Source organism: Topomyia yanbarensis, chromosome 3 (genome assembly GCF_030247195.1).
Source record: "Topomyia yanbarensis strain Yona2022 chromosome 3, ASM3024719v1, whole genome shotgun sequence".
In the NCBI taxonomy this organism is placed as follows: domain Eukaryota; kingdom Metazoa; phylum Arthropoda; class Insecta; order Diptera; family Culicidae; genus Topomyia; species Topomyia yanbarensis.
This window is the reverse complement of record NC_080672.1, coordinates 345850521-345868796: the sequence shown is the minus strand read 5'-3', so window position 1 is coordinate 345868796 and position 18276 is coordinate 345850521. Positions and strand designations below refer to the sequence as shown.

Below are 18276 nucleotides of genomic sequence, written 5' to 3'. Positions count from 1 at the left end.
TTCATCCGCCCATTCATTTACAGTAATACCGGAATGACCGGGTACCCATAGAAGGTAGATAGCATTGAAAATGCTGAGTTGTTCGATTTGAGTTCGACATGCGATTACTCGTTTCGATCTCGAATCTGCCGAACTAAGTGCTTTCAGGGCAGCCTGACTGTCATAGCAAAAAAAAGATTCTTTTAGCGCAAATTTCCTGTTGATGTGTCGATTATACGCCACACAGAATAGCGAAGCTTTCTGTTTGGAATACGGTACTGTATCTACCAAGCGAATGAGATTGGTTTAATCTCATTTCACGACAATGGACACCAGCACCTGCTCGGCCCTCCAACAAAGAATCGTCAGTATAACAAACTACGTATTCTTGAAGTTGTCGCTCCATCTAGCCATTCATTGCGAGAAGGAATTCTCACATTGCAAGTTTAAAAGGGAAACATACATGTGAGTCACTGGAACTGCTTCTTGTTTCAGAAACACATATATTGGTTTTATGTTCAAGAGTGTCTCCAGAGTAGCAATAGGTGTTGTCAAGAACGTAACACTAATCGCCATCAAGATCATCCCTTGAAGATGGTTTAACATTTGTCGAAAACCTGTCTACATTGGCCGAAAGCCATGCAAGATTTTTTGATTCTGAAATCGATCTGAGCTGTCCAATTAAGTTTTGAGTCAAGAATTACCCCAATGTATTTAACGACGATCTCCGGTTGTAAGCCTTCGTTGCGTGAAAAGCACCATTGATGTACTATTTGCACTACAGTAATGTTTCGATTATATCACGCTTATATATCCATATATGTATGCATGTATCTGTGTATATACATATGTATATGTACGTATCGAAGTATGCAAATGTAAATCAGTATGTATATATTTAAATGACTATATATACATGTACCTCTATATTGTTTTATGCATATATACATACACCTTTATATATATAACTAGGCGTGATATAATCGAAACATTACTGTAACTGATAGTCGAAAAAGAAGACCCTACTGCTCAACAACGCATAATGTTTGTTGTATCAAATTAAAAAAGTGTGTTAATGCAAATAACGGTGACCATTATATAATAATCATCGGCGAAACCATATATCGGAAACCCAGTCATCGATGATGGTTTCGTACAGTCTGGAAAGTGAAAGTTTTTGAGTCGAACAAATTTGATATTCCACCAATTGTTCCTATAGAAGCACGCATAACTCGAAACAGACAAGACTCTAGAGTATTCTGCTACTATGAGTGCGTTTGTTTTATCCACGAGCTCATCCAAATCACTTGAAGATTCAATCGTCGGAAGATATCCATGAAACCTAGTCGCCAAGCCCTCTTCGTAGAGGTCCCAGTTCGTAGATTTAGGATTACGATATGTGACGATATCTAGCGAGACGTTTAAATGATTAAAGACGATGAACTTATCATCAGATAACGACGGTTCTAGCTCGTTTGGTACGAGTCAGTTGGCCAAATCATGCGTAATACCGTCAGAGCAGAGAGTTACACCTAGCACCTCTTCTTTGCGAGCTCGTGCAAATGTTGGGCGATTTCCTAAATGAAATATGTGCAAATTTGTACTACTTACATATTCCATCAATTCGGTGCCTCTCCAATTGATATCTGAGCTGCCCCAAATTATGTGGTGGGCATTTAATTTCGAAATGACATATTTGGTTTTCTTTTCTGGGTACAGCTTACGAACGTCAGTATGTAACACGTTCGCAAAGTGAAAACTTTAAGAGTACGAAGGAAGAGACATGAATCACGGGGGACATAAGAAAGGAGAAGACAAGTCAGGCGGTAGTAAAGTAAAAATGTGTTCACCTAGATTTTCTCGATGCTGCTAATAGCAAATTCAGGACCGATAGCAAACAGTGAAAAAGGTTTGTAAAAACCGTTAACAGCAGCAAATTATAAAGGCATCTTTGTTTTATTCGTTTGTGAAAAAAGAATGTTGTAACGGCATCTGGGCTACTAAATAAACACTAATGGCATGCACATACACATACAGTACATACACCACGAAAAAAAATTGTTCCCAAAATCGTGAATAAAGTGCCATGAATTCTTGAACAATAACGTTTTTATATTACGAAAACAGGGCCATGAACAAAAATCATGGCTTTTATAATTATGTTCAATTTGCCTTCAGTAACGCCCGCATAACGCTTTCATTAGTGGAAATATTTGTTTTTGTTTTGTGAACTTCAGTCACGGTTTCCACCAAGTTATTTCTAATCCGATTCTCAGTACGCGATCTATTTCACAACTTTATGAACATTATTCATAAAACCAAACGTTGACTCATGATTTTTTTCATAGATATAGGAACATTAGTTCACAAAATCAAAATATTCTGACTATTTTTTCGTGAACTATTTCACGAAATTCGGAATTTTATTCATGAATCCATTCAATCCTCGTGAACTAATTCATGGTCCCTAATATATTAGTCGCGATCCAATATCCGTGCTCGTGAAATGGTTCACAAAATCAGCTAATATTTTTCATGTATTCGTGAACCGGTTCATGATACCTAGTATAATAGTCACAACTTAACATTCGGTTTCGTGAAATAGTTCACGAAATCATAAAATATTATTCATGTATTCATGATTCCTAACATATTAGTCACGATCCAATATTCGTGCTCGTGAAATAGTTCACGAAATCATGAAATATTATTCATTTATTCGTGAACTGGTTGATGATTCGTAATATATTAGTTATGATCCCATATCCGTGCTCGTGAAATAGTTCACGAAATCATGAAATATTATTCATTTATTCGTGAACTGGTTGATGATTCGTAATATATTAGTTATGATCCCATATCCGTGCTCGTGAAATAGTTCACGAAATCATGAAATATTATTCATTTATTCGTGAACTGGTTGATGATTCGTAATATATTAGTTATGATTCAATATCCGTGCTCGTGAAATAGTTCACGAAATCATCAAATATTATTCATGTATTAGTGAACTGTATCATGATACCCAATATAATAGTCACAACTTATCATTCGTTTTCGTGAAAATGTTCCCGAAATCATAAAATATTATGCATGTATTCGTGAACTGGTTCACGATTCCTAGTATATGATTTACGATCTATCAATTATCTATTTGCGTGCTAGTGATATTTAGAAGATATCACTAATCATTTACAATTTCATGCAACATGGTAATGAAATTTTTACGTGAACTGCAATAAAAATTGGACTAAACCGTTTTGCGCGTTAAGGGCACAAGACCTAATTTTAATTAAGTTTTGTTTTTTTTGTGTTTCGAATTCATCTCGTCAGTAACTAGTTACTGACGAGATGAATTCGAAACACAAAAAAAAAACAAAATTTACGTGAACTCTTTCACAAAATTTGGAGTATTATTCGTGAAATCATTTTTGTTCCATGCACTTTTGCATGAAATATCCAGCTGCTAGCGACCAGTAATAGGTACGAGCAGTAGATTACAATTATTAAGACCTCGAACATCGTTATTTATTTGATAAGGTTCATTGTGGTGTCCGGAAGAAAACGAAAACTGCACTGAGAACCCCAAAGAGTGTGCGTGATATAGTTCACAGAACCAGATGAGTCTTATTTTAATGATCCAGTTTATATTGTCACGTTAAACCAAAAAATAATAGATCAGGATAAGGCAAAGAGAATTTACGAATACTATGAGAAAACTGCTGATATCATGAACATTAGTTACATTACTTTACGTAACAGTATGTAATATGTAGCATTGCATCATGATAACATGAATAGAAATTACGAAAATCGTGAATAAGATCCTGAAGTCATGAACATAAATTACACAACTAGTGACAAAAATATCAAAAATCGTCACTAAGATCCTGAAATCATGAACATGAATTGCTCTATCCGTGACTAAAATATCACGATAATATGAACAGATGTTACAAAAATCGCGACTAAGATCCGGAAATCATGAACACAAATCACACAACTCGTGACAAAACTATTTAAAATCGTGACAAAGATCCTGAAATCATGAACATGAATCACTCTACTCGTGACCAAAATATCACGATGACTTGAATAGAAATTACGAACATCGCGACTAAGATCCTGAAATCATGAATTTGAATTCCGCTAACGTCATGAGAATTCACAAGAATCGCGAATAAGTTCTTGAAATCATGAACAACGTGTGACTGTCGACTGTGTATTCCCATGATTTCATGAACGAGAATCATAACAAAAACTAAACATGTCCAGGAAACAACAACAGTAACCTAACCAAACATTCTAATGTAACGCCATATATATATATATATATATATATATATATATATATATATATATATATATATATATATATATATATATATATATATATATATATATATATATATATATATATATATATATATATATATATATATATATATATATATATATATATATATATATATATATATATATATATATATATATATATATATATATATATATATATATATATATCCGGGGCGAACTGGATTTTAGAAAACACAAATGGTTTCAAGAATACGAGGTTTATTATTCATAATTTCAGGAACTTGGTCACGGTTTTCGTAAATCCTTCAGTTCACAAATTTATGGATTTCATGAATTTCTTAACGGTTTTTTTCCGTGTATTAGTGAGTTTTAGTATGAAGAATAAATTAGTAAATTAGATTTAGTTAACGTTAATTGTAAAATGAAGTAGGTAAGAAATCCTAATCAAATTCTTTATTTAGTGTATTTGTGGCCCATACCAAGGCTCATATATGCTTATGGTCCGATACACAGCAGAAGATATTTAGAGCTGGTATGTGCATTTTATATCTCATGTTGAAAGAAGTTATGTGGACTGACCCGCATACGTTTTGTGCAGTTGACTGGACTATTCGTGTGGCCGAGTATGAATAGTAAATCAGTAGTTGTAAAAAGATATTCTAATAAGTAGTTTGAATAAATCGTCGCAAAATTTGCCGGGGAGGGTGTGTATAAAAATGGGACTTCACTGTATTAAGGTTAAGTAGATTTTTACTAAACTAGCCATCCTGAATTATAATAAGGATTGACATCGGGTATCTATTCATCACCTCCTGTTTCAAAATTCCCCCATTGCTGTGATTAAAGAGAATTTCACTAAGCCGGAAGTCGCCATTTTGGTTTCAAAATGGTCTCAAATTTGGCGTTCACACGTCAAGAATTTTAGAGAATTCCGCTAAACTGGAAGTTGCCATGTTGGTCTGAAAATGGCTTCAGACATCGATATTTGGCGTCTACTTATTAAGCCCATTTCAAAAATACCTATATTGACTGGGTTTTAGAGAATTCCACTAAGCCGGAAGTCACCATTTTTGTTTTGCTCGTTAATCCTGTTCCGAACACTCGTATTGTTGAAGTACGCGCTAAAAGGAATCATCGAGATTCGTCTCTTCCAGTTTTCCAAAAATCTTTAAAGTTGTTTGCATTTTAAATGCAGAAACCGTGTTTATTGCACAATCCATGTAATAAAACTTGCCAGGAAATTGTCTTTTGCCTCCAAAAGGATAAATTAGGACACATTAAACCTAGTTACGGAAATTTATGGAACTAGAACTTTGGCTAGAACTGTTGTTACCTAATTATCCTTATTTTCCAGTCCTAAAAAAATATGCAGCGAATGCTAGTCGATTCAATCATCAAGTATTGAAAGTTGTCGATTGCAATGAGAGAAAATATCCATGGTGGCACGTTCTTCACATAATGCTGAGTTGACTCTGACAATAGGTAATAACGCATTAATTAACTGAGCGACCGAAAATGAAAGTCGCAAGGACAGAACTTCGTAAAACCCGTTTCAAATATGCTAGAATATAAAAGTCAGAAATAAATTTTAAGTGTAAAAATCGGCATAAGATTAAAAAATTCTCTCCCCCAAAACTCGGCAGGGTTAAACCTCCAGTATAAAAACCTATTAAAAATAAATCGTGCGCATGAGCATCCCTAGGGTAAAGTGCCTATTTCACCATACCTAGCAGGGTGCCTACCTAATTTATTAATTTCTCGGTCTACAATCAATGGAACGCCCAAAAATTGACATCAACTTCTTTGCTTCGTTGTGAAGAACCAATATAATAACACAAATGCTCTGAAAATAGTAAAACTCTCGTGTTTGAGCGCAACAAAAACTCGAATCGAGTGCCCCTGTTTGTTGCGCTACCATTTGACTCAATGCATTGAACACAGATGGCAGACACTGCTCTAACCAACGGCTTCAAATGGGTAGGGTGACAATAAAAACATGGCGAAAATGGGCTCATCACCCTATTTCGTTATGTAAAAAATTCGGCTAAAAACTACTTTGTATGAATCGGATGTTTTTTTTCCGGTTTTTATACTGAAGGTTTTTGTTAACCGAGGATGATTGGTTCAGTATTCAATATTCGACGTCGATGTGCATCGTTTTGTTTCACCATATATTCATTAATCTCCAATTTGAGATGTAATTGAAAGCGAGCAAGTGACAGCCAATTCTTTACTATAGGTAATTTATCGAAACACAAATTTTGACTTGAAAAAGTCAACAGGAAAATTTTGTCGCTCAGTTCAGTCTCGCTCAACACAGGCTAAATGTTAATCGAAATAAGATATTCTGAAAAATGCTTTAAATTTGATGAAAGTTAAATCTAGAGGTTAAGCGAACTGCTCAGGAAGCAGGTTTGAATCTTTCATATTTTTGAGACCAATTCGTATGCATGTCATGTCAACACACACCCAAACCCAACAAGCATATAGATTTAAAGACATACTGCAAACAACAACAGTATACAACCAACTTACTGCTTTGTAGTTGAATCCCTTTGCATTGGTCGAAGCCTGCTCCAGCTGCATTTTAGTTGCTTGCTCCTTGGACAGAATGATTCCTTCGTCCGTTTCCCGCTCCAGGTGCTTCTTGTACTTCCGATCCGAGCGGTACACTTCAATCAGACAGCACAGGACAATAACCACGAAAATCGTTGCCAGCGTAATGAATATCACCTGCGTTTTATCCTCCTCCTTCGAGGGGCCAACGCTGGGCGCCACATAGGGAACTCGCGCAGGAGCATCTACCACCCAGTTTTTGTCGATGCTCTATTGGATGGATGAATGCAATTATTGGTCGTATAAGCGAACGAAACAAACAAGATTAGCCACGGGCTAATGGACTTGCCGGCAGCCCGGTCTTACCGAGGTCATATTGAGCATCTGCTCGTGGAACGGTGTCTGTTTGGGAATCACGTCGAACTGTTTGCACTGGGCCGACCGGACGCCCTGGGAATTGATGACATGGATCATTTCTGCCTCGCTTTTGGTAAACAGCATGTACTCCTCCAGTGGTTTCATTGTTGTATCGTTGTTGATCTGGATGAAAATGTCTGTCGTGGGGAATTAGAAAATTTGATTATTTTTGTCATCAACACTTCATACTTTTAGGATCACTCACTCGATAAGCATCCATCGTAGCTTTTGTAAACGGCAAAACGTGGGTCCGTCGTATTAACTCCACCTACTTGCACGTGATTGGCCCCTGGATCTTGAACTTGAATCAGCGGTTTGCTTTGAACCTCTTTGATTGGAATTTCCTGCCGGTCAACTAACAACGAGGTGTGGCTGCCATTTCTGTTGTAGAAAATTGAATGTCGCGCGTCGTCCATGAAGTTGCCCTCGATTCTAGCCTCGTAGGTAGCCCCCTCGCGATCCTCCTCGATGTGAAGGTGATTGTCCTGAGTGATTGCCACCATCAGATAGTAGCTCCGATCGTTTTTCGACTGCAGCAGCAACATCACCCGATTGGCTCTTCGCATGTCATTGCTGGAGAATGCCAACTGAAGTCGAACTTGTTCAACTTTTTCCACCAAAACAAACTTTCGCTGAAGAGTCGCTTCTCCACTGAAACTGGCGCCTTTTTCATCGGAACAGAACTCACCCAGAAAACTGGTGTGCTCACAGTTGCAAGTACTTTCCTGCTTGACAAAGTTTTCCGTACAGATGCCACCATTTTTACATGGTTCCGCATCGCATTTCATCTGGCAATCGTTCAGCACGCCTTCCGTAACTATATTATTGTGCAGTGAGAGAGACGAAATAAGGAAATAAAATGTTAATAAAAAAGACTAGCATGAACTTTCCATCTAATTAAATGCTAGGTCTCCACCGGAAGGCAGCCATCTGACTGACTGAAACTGGCAGCCTGTTTCGCCGAGGTAGTAGAGTACGTACAGATCTCATCTCATATAACCAAACTTACCGTGTGCATTGTTCTGCAGAGCCATCTCTTTCAGCGAAATCAAATTATCACCGATTTTCAGCCCCCGGATGCAACCGATGTAGCCCTGCAGTTCGTCCGTGTCCGGGTTAGGTTTGAGCAGGTTGGCCGAATCGTAACCGCCAATGTTGAACTGGAAGTACTCGGTTGGTGGAGCTGGTGGACGATGAGGCGAGAGGACTTCTGCTCGTGGGAGGAAAGGAAAAAATGCCGATTTTGAGGTGTAATTAGTGATTAAGTTGTATTATTATTATGATTTTTAGTAAAGGCTCAAACGGAATGCTCCGCCGCAGATGCAGCACCCGGCCTCAGTCAAACGAAATGATTCGTGATATTTTCAACATTATTCTTGAAATGAAAACAACTTGCGTTTCCATAAAATCGCATAGCTTCTCGAAATGAAGGAAGCGCATGGTATGTGATTCATTTGAAACTATCCAAGCAACGCAGCCTTGGTTCTTCTATTTTTTCGCAGAGATGTGGCCTTCTATATCGATGTGTTATCAAATACAAATTTTGTGTTAGGTAACAGTGTCTTATACGGATGATTTTTTGGGTGGGTGGTTCAACTGAGAAAGCCTTTAAAAACCAACCATTTTAGAAAGAAAAAAAAAGTTTTTTTGATATCCTTTATACAATCTTTGTAAAAATCAATCAATGTATTCGAGGCATTGTTAGAATACTATTGCTTGTTTCATGAAGATTTTGCAAAAGATATGCTAAAAATTACTTTTTTGATTTTCATTTTACATTTCTTACAAAAGAAATATAGGATTCGCTCAAAATTTGAAAACTGTTTTCCGAGACCTGGAGGGCCGAGCCTCATATACCAATCGACTCAGCTCGACAAATTAGGACAATGTCTGTATGTATGTATGTATGTATGTATGTACACTAATGTCATGCAATTATCTCAGCAATGTTTTTGGATATGTAGTTTACATTCTGAGATATGGGTAATTTTGTCAAAACAAAACGTGTTTCAAGCAAATAACTTTCGAACAAAGCAACCATATCGCACAAATTAGATAGAAATAGATAGTTTAGAAATATTTTTCTAACAAGCTATAGATTGTCGAAATCCGTTCACGAGCGGCGGAGATATTAAACATTTTGCATTTGTATTCCTCGCTTAATTTCCTAAAAATGAGACTGTTACATACAGAGTATTGCTTTACTTGTGTTTTAGAGGCTAAACTAAACTGATTTTGAATATCGGGGTATGGAAACAAATCTACGTGATTCAAGGAATTCGATTCTTACAACATTTTGTGAATTACCTCGATAATATATAAACTATTTCCCCACACTGTCAATGTGTAAGTTTTCTTCAAAGACAAAAAAATTTTTGATATGACTTCACAGTGAAATTTTTTCTAGAGATCATGTATTCATCCCCGTGAATTAGATGTTGCATTCAACCGTGAGGTAGATGTTGGAGAGTATATTAATTCATAGATCATCAAGTAATCCACCTAGTAGTGAGATAAAAGATTTATCATATAATTATACTCGTAGCATCACCGAGAGCAACTATATTTTTGGATCCTTCTGTTTTTTTGCACTACACCAGTGTAGCAACAAATAAAAACGAAAACGGAACAAGTTGTGTAGTAAGATATGCTAATCTAAAATATTTATTAATGTCCAATCATGTGTGCGACGTACATGTGGAGGTTGAAGAAGACAAAACTATTTTTTGTCTGCCGTTATCTTGTAAATGGTTTTTTGCATTTTAGTGTAGAAGAGAGCCACTCATGAAAACAAGTTTAATATTACATCCTACTTGGTAAATAAAATATTTGTAGTCCTAAGAAAATATGCAAAATGTTTGTATTATGAGAGAACTATAACTATGTATTATCAAATGTTCACACCCTCAAGATGAAAAGAAAGTGTTACTTCGAAACGTTGCACTATGGGTAGTAGGGTGAGACAAAAATTAGAATCCAGCTCCGAGCAACTTTTTAGGTATCATTTGTGTCTTAGAACAACTGTGCAAATTCTTAGCTCGATCCGTGAAACTATATTTTTGCGCCCACTGTTTAAAGTTTACATGGGATTTTGTATGGGAAAATAGCCTTTTTCAAAATAATACCTCCAGAAGTCGCCCATTACGTCCTAAAAATAAATAGTTATGTGGCTTTTATAGGAAATTTAATAAAGAAACAAAGTCTCGAAAACCACGAAACGATCTGACGCTTGAGAAAAAAGTTATTAATCAGAAACCGATTGATCCTCTGACGATTGATAAAATATTCATTTTTTCTAGCACCACTGCTGTTGGTTGTCCAATTATACGCAATTTTGTTTTAATCCTCTCTTGATGTGGCTAAATCGTTTATCTGTACTATTTGGCCACTTCGCAAGGTTTTGAGGGATAAATTGAGGCTTCTTTTGTATATAATAAGAGAGAGTTAAAAATTAGGTATACAATTAGACCGTCAGAAGCAGTGATGCTATGAAAAGTGAAATTTTCATCAATCTTCAGGGCACCAATTGGTTTTTGCTTAATAACTTTTTCCACACGTATCAGATCGTTTTGCAGTCTTTTAGACTTTGTTTCCTTTACAAACTTCCTATAAAAATCAGGAATCTATTTATTTTTAGGAGGTAACGGGCGACTCTTGGAAGAATCAATTTGCAAAAGATAATTTCCCCATACGAAATCCCATGTAAACTTTAAACCGTGAGCGCAAAAATATAGTTTCACCGATCGAGCTAAAAACTTTCAGAGTTGTTCTGGGAGCTAAACTGGACCCAAAAAGTTACTCGGAGCCAAATTTTATTTTTTTCATATAATCATGTCCCACTCTAATGGGTAGGCAGGTGGCCAAAAATCGAAAACTACATAAACTCCAATTTAATTCAGTTCTATTCGGAGCTTTTATGTACACTATAATTAGGGAGATTCATGGCTATTTTAGAAAAATACTTAACTTAACTGGGTAATGTGGATGTTTGAAGGTGCAGATCCTACGTGCGTTATTTAAACTCTTCGTAACTCTATTGAATTTTCAATGAAACATGCTCATGTGAAAAGTAAGAACACCTTTAAGTGATATTATTGAAAATATATATTCATTGTGTTGGTATGAACTATTTCGAACAATAACGGATCAAAGCCCAAAAATTTCCACAAATTAGATATGGGAAAAGAAGTCGCCTAAAGACCCTACTCTCGAAGGGGGATCCAAGTACAATGTTTCTTCTGGCTTATTGTTGTTCATTTTTGCTCTATACTAAGTACAATTCAATTGATGTTTTACTATCAGTCACAAGTGGTAGAGAGGTGTTGGATAATTCTTATAATTCAGTACACGTTTGATCTAACTACATTTTTGTTATAAACATTACTGTGTAGCAACAAATGAATCCGAAGGTACTCTCTTCATGACCAATGCATCTAGAAACATATTAATTTGTAGAACATAAGGACTTGCAATTTCAAGCATGTCCATCCATCAAAAGCAGTTTTACGTCCAGTTTTATAGCACGCTACAAGTGCAATATAAGTTTTAAGAGACACTTTAAGAGTGCCTTAAAACCACAATTATTACTTAGGCTGAGTCAAGTGAGCATACCGATTTGTGGTCGCGAGTGGCGTAGCTCTTTTTAGTATTTCTGTAAATGAATACTAAGAGCATTTTTCAAAGGAATGCTTCACATTAGTCGGACGCTTTTTGTACGCCGGATGGTTATGTGGACTCTCCTGCCAAAGGTTACCTGACAAGAATTTTGAGAGGACACACCATATTGTTCCGTCCACTGTAATTCAAAATAATTGCTCACTGGAGTAATGGGTGTGAATGAAAAAACCCCGTGCTTCAGTAGATCCACGTATGACAAACTCGAATATAGTGACTACACTGTCGATTTCAACTTTGTGAGCGGGCATTTAGACGTGGTAGTCCTTCATAAAAGACAGAATATCACAATTCCGAGCTTATCTGAGCAAAATATCTGTTACCGCTGAATAAGTCGTAGCTTTGTTTTACTTGCATCTGCAAAAAGGTGGGTGGATAATGTCTAGGACATAACCAGACTGTCGTGATGACACTTGTACTTATGATTCCAATGTAATGATAGGTCACAGTTCCTAAAAATAGTCTCCTCAATATATTGGTCTTGATATACAGATATAGCACATCGAAAAAAGTCTTTATCACTCGGAAAAAAATGTCCTTTAATGTCATGAAATATCGAGATCCGGAGTAATTTCGAAAAGATGCTTTTCTGTGACATTACATTTTTCAACAAATCGAAAAAAATAAATTTGATATATTTTTCGATAATCCACAATCAATCCATCCTTTACAAAAATCACGAGATGATACAAGATCCGACGTTTTATGCATTTCTAATGCTTTTGCATCAAAAAGAAATTAAAGGCTACCTTTCCCAATTCTAATATATTTTACAAGTCCCGTGAAGGATATCCACACAAAATATTTCGAGCTGATACTAAACCTTGACAATTTTTGACCATCTAAGTCATTTTGCAGAACAAACCATTTTGTCCCGATTTTTTTTTTGAATATTCAAAGAGTTCTTCGTGTTTTTTCGCGGGTGAAAATTTTCGCAAAGTTGACCGCCGAGTCCGACTCCGAGACTTTTTTCTAGGTGTCTGGCTATAAAAATCGATGGTTACTTTTTTCCATACGTGCCATTGGCACCCTAATATACAGTCTCGTGAATAGATGCTCACATAAAATGCGAAGGGTTGAACCGCAGAGGAGGGTCGAATTCCCTAAAAAATCGCAACCTCAGTAAACAGATATACACATACTGTCTTCCGGAACAATCCTTCGTCTGTCGCCTTCAAATACCTAGGGTCTACTGATTTCTCAAAGTATCCCGAAAAAATACTCCGTCCGTCACCTTGAAACACCTTACTTCGAATGATTTTAGAGACAAATCTGTAGTCAACTTATATTTAAAATTTCACAAAACTATGGTGTTCTGTTGGTGTTTTATACTGGTGGCTTTACCCGAAATAGGCTAAAAATATCGTTTTTTGAACCTTATGTCTTTTAGGTATATTGAAATATAGATTACTTTTCGGTTAGATTGTCTTAAAGATATTTAACTTCATATTCACTGCGGCATATTCACTGACAATGCTGCCTCCACCAATGACGCTAGAAGATCACGCTACGGCTCTGCTGCCTGTACACAGAAAGGGCGGTAAAACATACATGACTAATTACCGTGAAATTACGCCATTTGCAACTGGTTCTAAGCATCTCGAAAGCATCGTCAATAAGAGTACGTTCAGTACGTGCAGGAACTATATCAGTCCTTCTCAACCAGGGGCGGTAAATCACAATTCTTTTAACATAACCTCAACATTTGGGAGTCTCAGAGAGAATGTGCAAAAGGCTCAGATCACACATATGCCACAGAACCTAGTATACAAATTGGTTCGAATGAGTCTGCAGGGCTTTCTCCGCTGTACGGCGTGCTCCAAGGAAGTAATCTGGGTACTTTGTTGTTCACTCTATTTTTCAACGGCGATGCAAACCATCTGGTCAACAGTGGTTTGCTTATTTACGCTGATGATTTTAAATTCTTTTGGCATATAACGTGAAACTGATTGCAGGCATCTTCAAGAGATGGTTGATCGTTTTGCTGGCTGATGCAGGATTATTTCATAATTTACGACTACACCATTCAAGGGGAGCTACTCAATCGCGTTGATCTAGTGAAGGATCTTGGAGTATTGCTTGACTCAAAATTTACATTCAAGGTGCATTACTCCACCATAGTTAACAAAGCTAACTGAAAACTAGGTTTTTTTGAAACACTGCTTCTTACTTTGATGATCCCTTGTGTCTACGCGTACTTTGCTGGTTGGTTGGTCCCGTCATGAGGCAGTATAGATCGCTAGAATTGAATCTATTCAACGCAAGTCTTTTAGATGCGCATTTTGAGATCTCCCCTGGCGCGACCCATCCAGTCTGCCCTTTATGAAGACCTCTGTACTATGTTGGGCACCGAAATACTGTAGAATCTTCATTTGATTGATCAATCTGTTTTGGCGCAAAAATTCTTCGCGCAGAAATCAACTGAGAACTTATGCTTCTGAACGTATTCGATCAAGGCGATTTCTACAGCTAAAGCCATGTTGGATTTCAAAATGGTGTCTAACATCAATTTTCGTTAAGGATTGACCATCCCTTTTCAAACGTCATCTTGGAATTCAAAGTGGCCTCATTCATTACTTCCGTTATATGTTTATGTTTATGTTTATTACCTTCACCAAAAGGCCCCTTGGCCCCAATGATGGTTGCTTAAACTAATTATATTTCAAAATAGCCAATATTTTCGCTTTTATCGAATTCCGTGTCCGGTTGAAGTCAAAGGCCGTCGCCATACTGTTAAAAATTCACTAGAGACCGGTAACAGCGCTCTGACAACCATAGTTGGTTCTCCTGAACGGAACTCGCAGAAGAGAATTACTACGTAGAGCTATAGCCCATATTGACGGTAATTGCCGGGGTTTTCAGAATCCGCCATCTTGGATTGCAAAATCACTTAAATCAGTAATTTATTACTTTATATTAATGGGTTTTTTCGTTGGAAAGCCCCGGGGCAGTGAATTGCACTAGTGTTGCATTATCTAACAGAAGAGCAGGCCACTAGATGTGTTCCATTCCCACTTCTGCTAGAAAGAACAAAATCAGTGCAATCCACTGCTCCGGTGTTTGTCAATTAAAAACTATATAAGTAACGCCTGTTTCTATACAACACTTTAAAAATATCGAAGTAAGTGACAGATGATTCTAGCAGTCACTTTACACTCTCCGTGAGGCGACCTGTAACATTTGTTATTAACGCTCTTAAGACTTGCTTTAGATTTTGTTCCAAAATTGTAAAGAAATCTATTCTGAGAGTCATCTGGATTATGACAGTTAATTTAAAGTGGTGGTCATCTAAAGTAGCTCTCGGAATACCTCTTCGAGAGTGAGGTATATCATTAACTATTTTTAAAGTGAGTGTAAATTATTAATTGTTAATTAGCCAGATTTTGAACAGACGACGGATTTAGTTTTATTTTGAGCTGACATTTGTATGGACTGAGAAAACTAATTTATATGATTGTTTAGTGTTTATTTGACCAACACAGGGCATTAAATGTGCATTGGGAAAACGCATGGTTTTGTTTGAGTGGAATTATGACTTCAATCCATAGCTTCAAAAAATTGACATCCCTGCGTAAGCTTGAAATAGAAACGAAATTCAATTCATGCCCTCCGCGATGAATGGAATGTTTGGTTCGTTTATCTCGTCATTCGTTCTCCCGACACAGCGCAGTTCGGACATTTTCGGTTTCAGAAACAAACTGAATATTGTATTTGTATTTATATTAGCTCTGAGACGGATTATTGAGCAAAAGTGCACCAGATTAATCTATATCAGTTAACTAATGCTCGAAAATATTGAGGATGTCAACTTCTGCGCTCTCTTCTTTCCTCTGCACTCAAGCATTCGATTCCGCATGAAATTTCAGTCAGTTGGAAACTTAATGGATGAGGGAGGCGGTGAATCTGAATGTTCGTTTCGGTAAATTCAAATAGAAATAGGTAACTGATTTTGAAATTTCGCTGCACTGCTTCAATCATGAATCATGTTTGAGGATTGGCAATTTTCGAGAAGTATCGAAGCCCAGTTACAGATTTCCTCAGCACGAAGAACAAACGATTTATTGCCATGTTCATTAGTTTGCTTTTAGTCCATTAACCCTTTCTTGGCCAACTTTTTTCTATCGTTCATAGGGTTCCAAAACTAAACAGTGTTTGGTCAAGATATATGCTTTTTTTCGCAGTACTACAAGCTGCGCAATTTTTACATTCAAATGCTCAATACAGTTCTCCTAGAATATTTGCAATACTCCAATTGCATGGAGAAAATAGTCGAAAACAATAAAAATTGATAGGCTTTATCAGTTTTCAATAATATTGCAAAACAATGAAGTTGTATCAAAACATCAGTTTTCACCTTAGACAGAAACTGTCCTTAGCAGCACTGCTTCAACGGAATTCAATCAAACGGAATTGCAATTCCCTTTGATTGATAATCCTAGCAATTGTGAATACTCATATGAAAGGTAATCCCCATTTATCAAGCTTACTTATTTTTGTGAACAAATCTTATGGAAACCGAAATGTATAGCTGAACGACTGTTTGGGCCGAAAAGTCAACGTACAGCACAATCCAATTGAAATCGGTTTCGAGTTCACCGAAATTTAAGCTGCAACCGAACACTTCTAGATAGAGAATCGATACACTATTTTTTTTTAAATCTCGGAAGACGAACGAACAATCTCAAGTTTCCATAGGACACAACGTGGGGCTACCCCCTTTTGGACGCCACGAGTACTGGGGTTACTTCCATGGTCAACTTTGATTCTAAAAATAATTTTCAAATATCTCAAATGACACTACACGTGAATTACATAGAATTATTAAAAAAATGCAAAAACGTGAAATTCCGAAAAAATGTGTGTTAGCCCCTTTTGGACGCCAGCCATTCATATTTCTATAAAAACTAGAAAACTCTTGTGAGTGAGCTGACGGATAAAGCTCATATTTGGCATATGGTTTGTGGGGTCAATCACCATTTGAATTAAAAGTGTTCCGAATAAAATGTTGCCGCTCTACTGGAGAAATCCGTAGGGTTGGCATTATCATATTATCAATAACAATCAATCGCCGTAAATCCTTTTCTTTTGTTGAACAACAAGTTTCATTAAACGCGCTGCTTGAAGTGGTGGAAATAATTGAGAAACCGCTTTTAAGTGTTAGCTTTTCATTTTCCACGAATATATATCTATAAACGAAAAAGACGCAGATTGCTTTGATAGCTTAGAAAATAAAGCAATACTTTCATTCCGTCCACAGTTGGTGGGTTTGAGATTGAAACGTACCCCAATAAAAAGCTGTCATTTCATTTCAATTCTCGAATTTCTATTCAGCGGGGAAATATTCCGAATCGAATATGAAAACTATCTTACCCAGCTCCGGATTGGTCCACGGTTTGTTGGAAAACTCCTCGAGCAGCAGATGGCCCCGTTCGACGGTGACGTTCTTCTCGTTGACGTACAGCGTCGTGTTGGTTTCGGTCCGGATGACGGCCACCTGGATGCTCTTGCCATTGTTTAGCGATGCATGATCCAGCGTAAGATTCACGATATCGTTCCCGTAGTTGTACAGATACACCACCTGGTTCCCGTCCGTCAGGTACAGATGGATGAAATTGTTGTTGTGATCGTTGGCGTACAGCACGAACGAGTGCTTATCGTAGGTGCGGAGATTTATTAGCAGCGAGGAATTTAATATGCTGCGAAGTTTCTCCCGTTCCCCGCGCTGTTCCTCCGCATCGCTGATGTAGTTCCGCTTCAGGTACGACTCGCGGCTGATGAATGTCAGTGCATCTTCGTTGATATCTATGGTACCGATCGGTGCAGTTTGCAGAAGGATAGCATCATTGTGCCGGTATTAGGGGTGAAGATAAATGGTAATCATTAGAGAAGAAAATTCAATTGATTGTGTCGTGACTGAGCAAACAATGGCGTTTAGATTGATTGAGTTGAACATTTTTTTCCTGTTTGAATTCAATCAAGCAGCGAAGCATGCTATAGGACTTCGGTGAACTATTTCTTTAAGGATTTAGAGTATTTGCAATGATATTTCCTGTCATCGATTGGATGTACATACTTGTTTCACAGTGCTGTCCTAGATGTGCCCACCGGTTTTTGCAGACACACTCAAACGTGCTCCACAACTCTCGACAGTAGGCTCCGTTTTTGCACGGGTTTGGCACACAGGATGGTTTACAGTCTTTGATAATCTCAGACAAATGAACCGACATGAAGCTGTAGATATCCAAAATTTCCCCATTGACGACGAGACCTCGGAAGCATCCAATTAGTCCCTGCTTCACTGTGTACTTCTTGGAAATTTCGCTGAAAATGCAA

At 37.2% G+C, this 18276-nt stretch overlaps 1 protein-coding gene across 8 annotated transcripts in view; it reads right to left on the bottom strand.

Annotated features, from left to right (window-relative positions):
* Positions 1 to 18276, bottom strand: part of LOC131694102 (axotactin) — a 147694-nt gene that overhangs the window by 3055 nt on the left and 126363 nt on the right. For all 8 annotated transcript variants that reach the window (XM_058982486.1, XM_058982493.1, XM_058982490.1 and 5 more), the window contains 6 exons: positions 18017 to 18264; positions 17314 to 17745; positions 8279 to 8479; positions 7475 to 8086; positions 7219 to 7406; positions 6832 to 7122 (listed from right to left, as the gene is read on the bottom strand). In XM_058982486.1, coding sequence (XP_058838469.1) covers positions 6832 to 7122; positions 7219 to 7406; positions 7475 to 8086; positions 8279 to 8479; positions 17314 to 17745; positions 18017 to 18264 — 1972 coding nt within the window. The remainder of the gene's footprint in view (positions 1 to 6831; positions 7123 to 7218; positions 7407 to 7474; positions 8087 to 8278; positions 8480 to 17313; positions 17746 to 18016; positions 18265 to 18276) is intronic.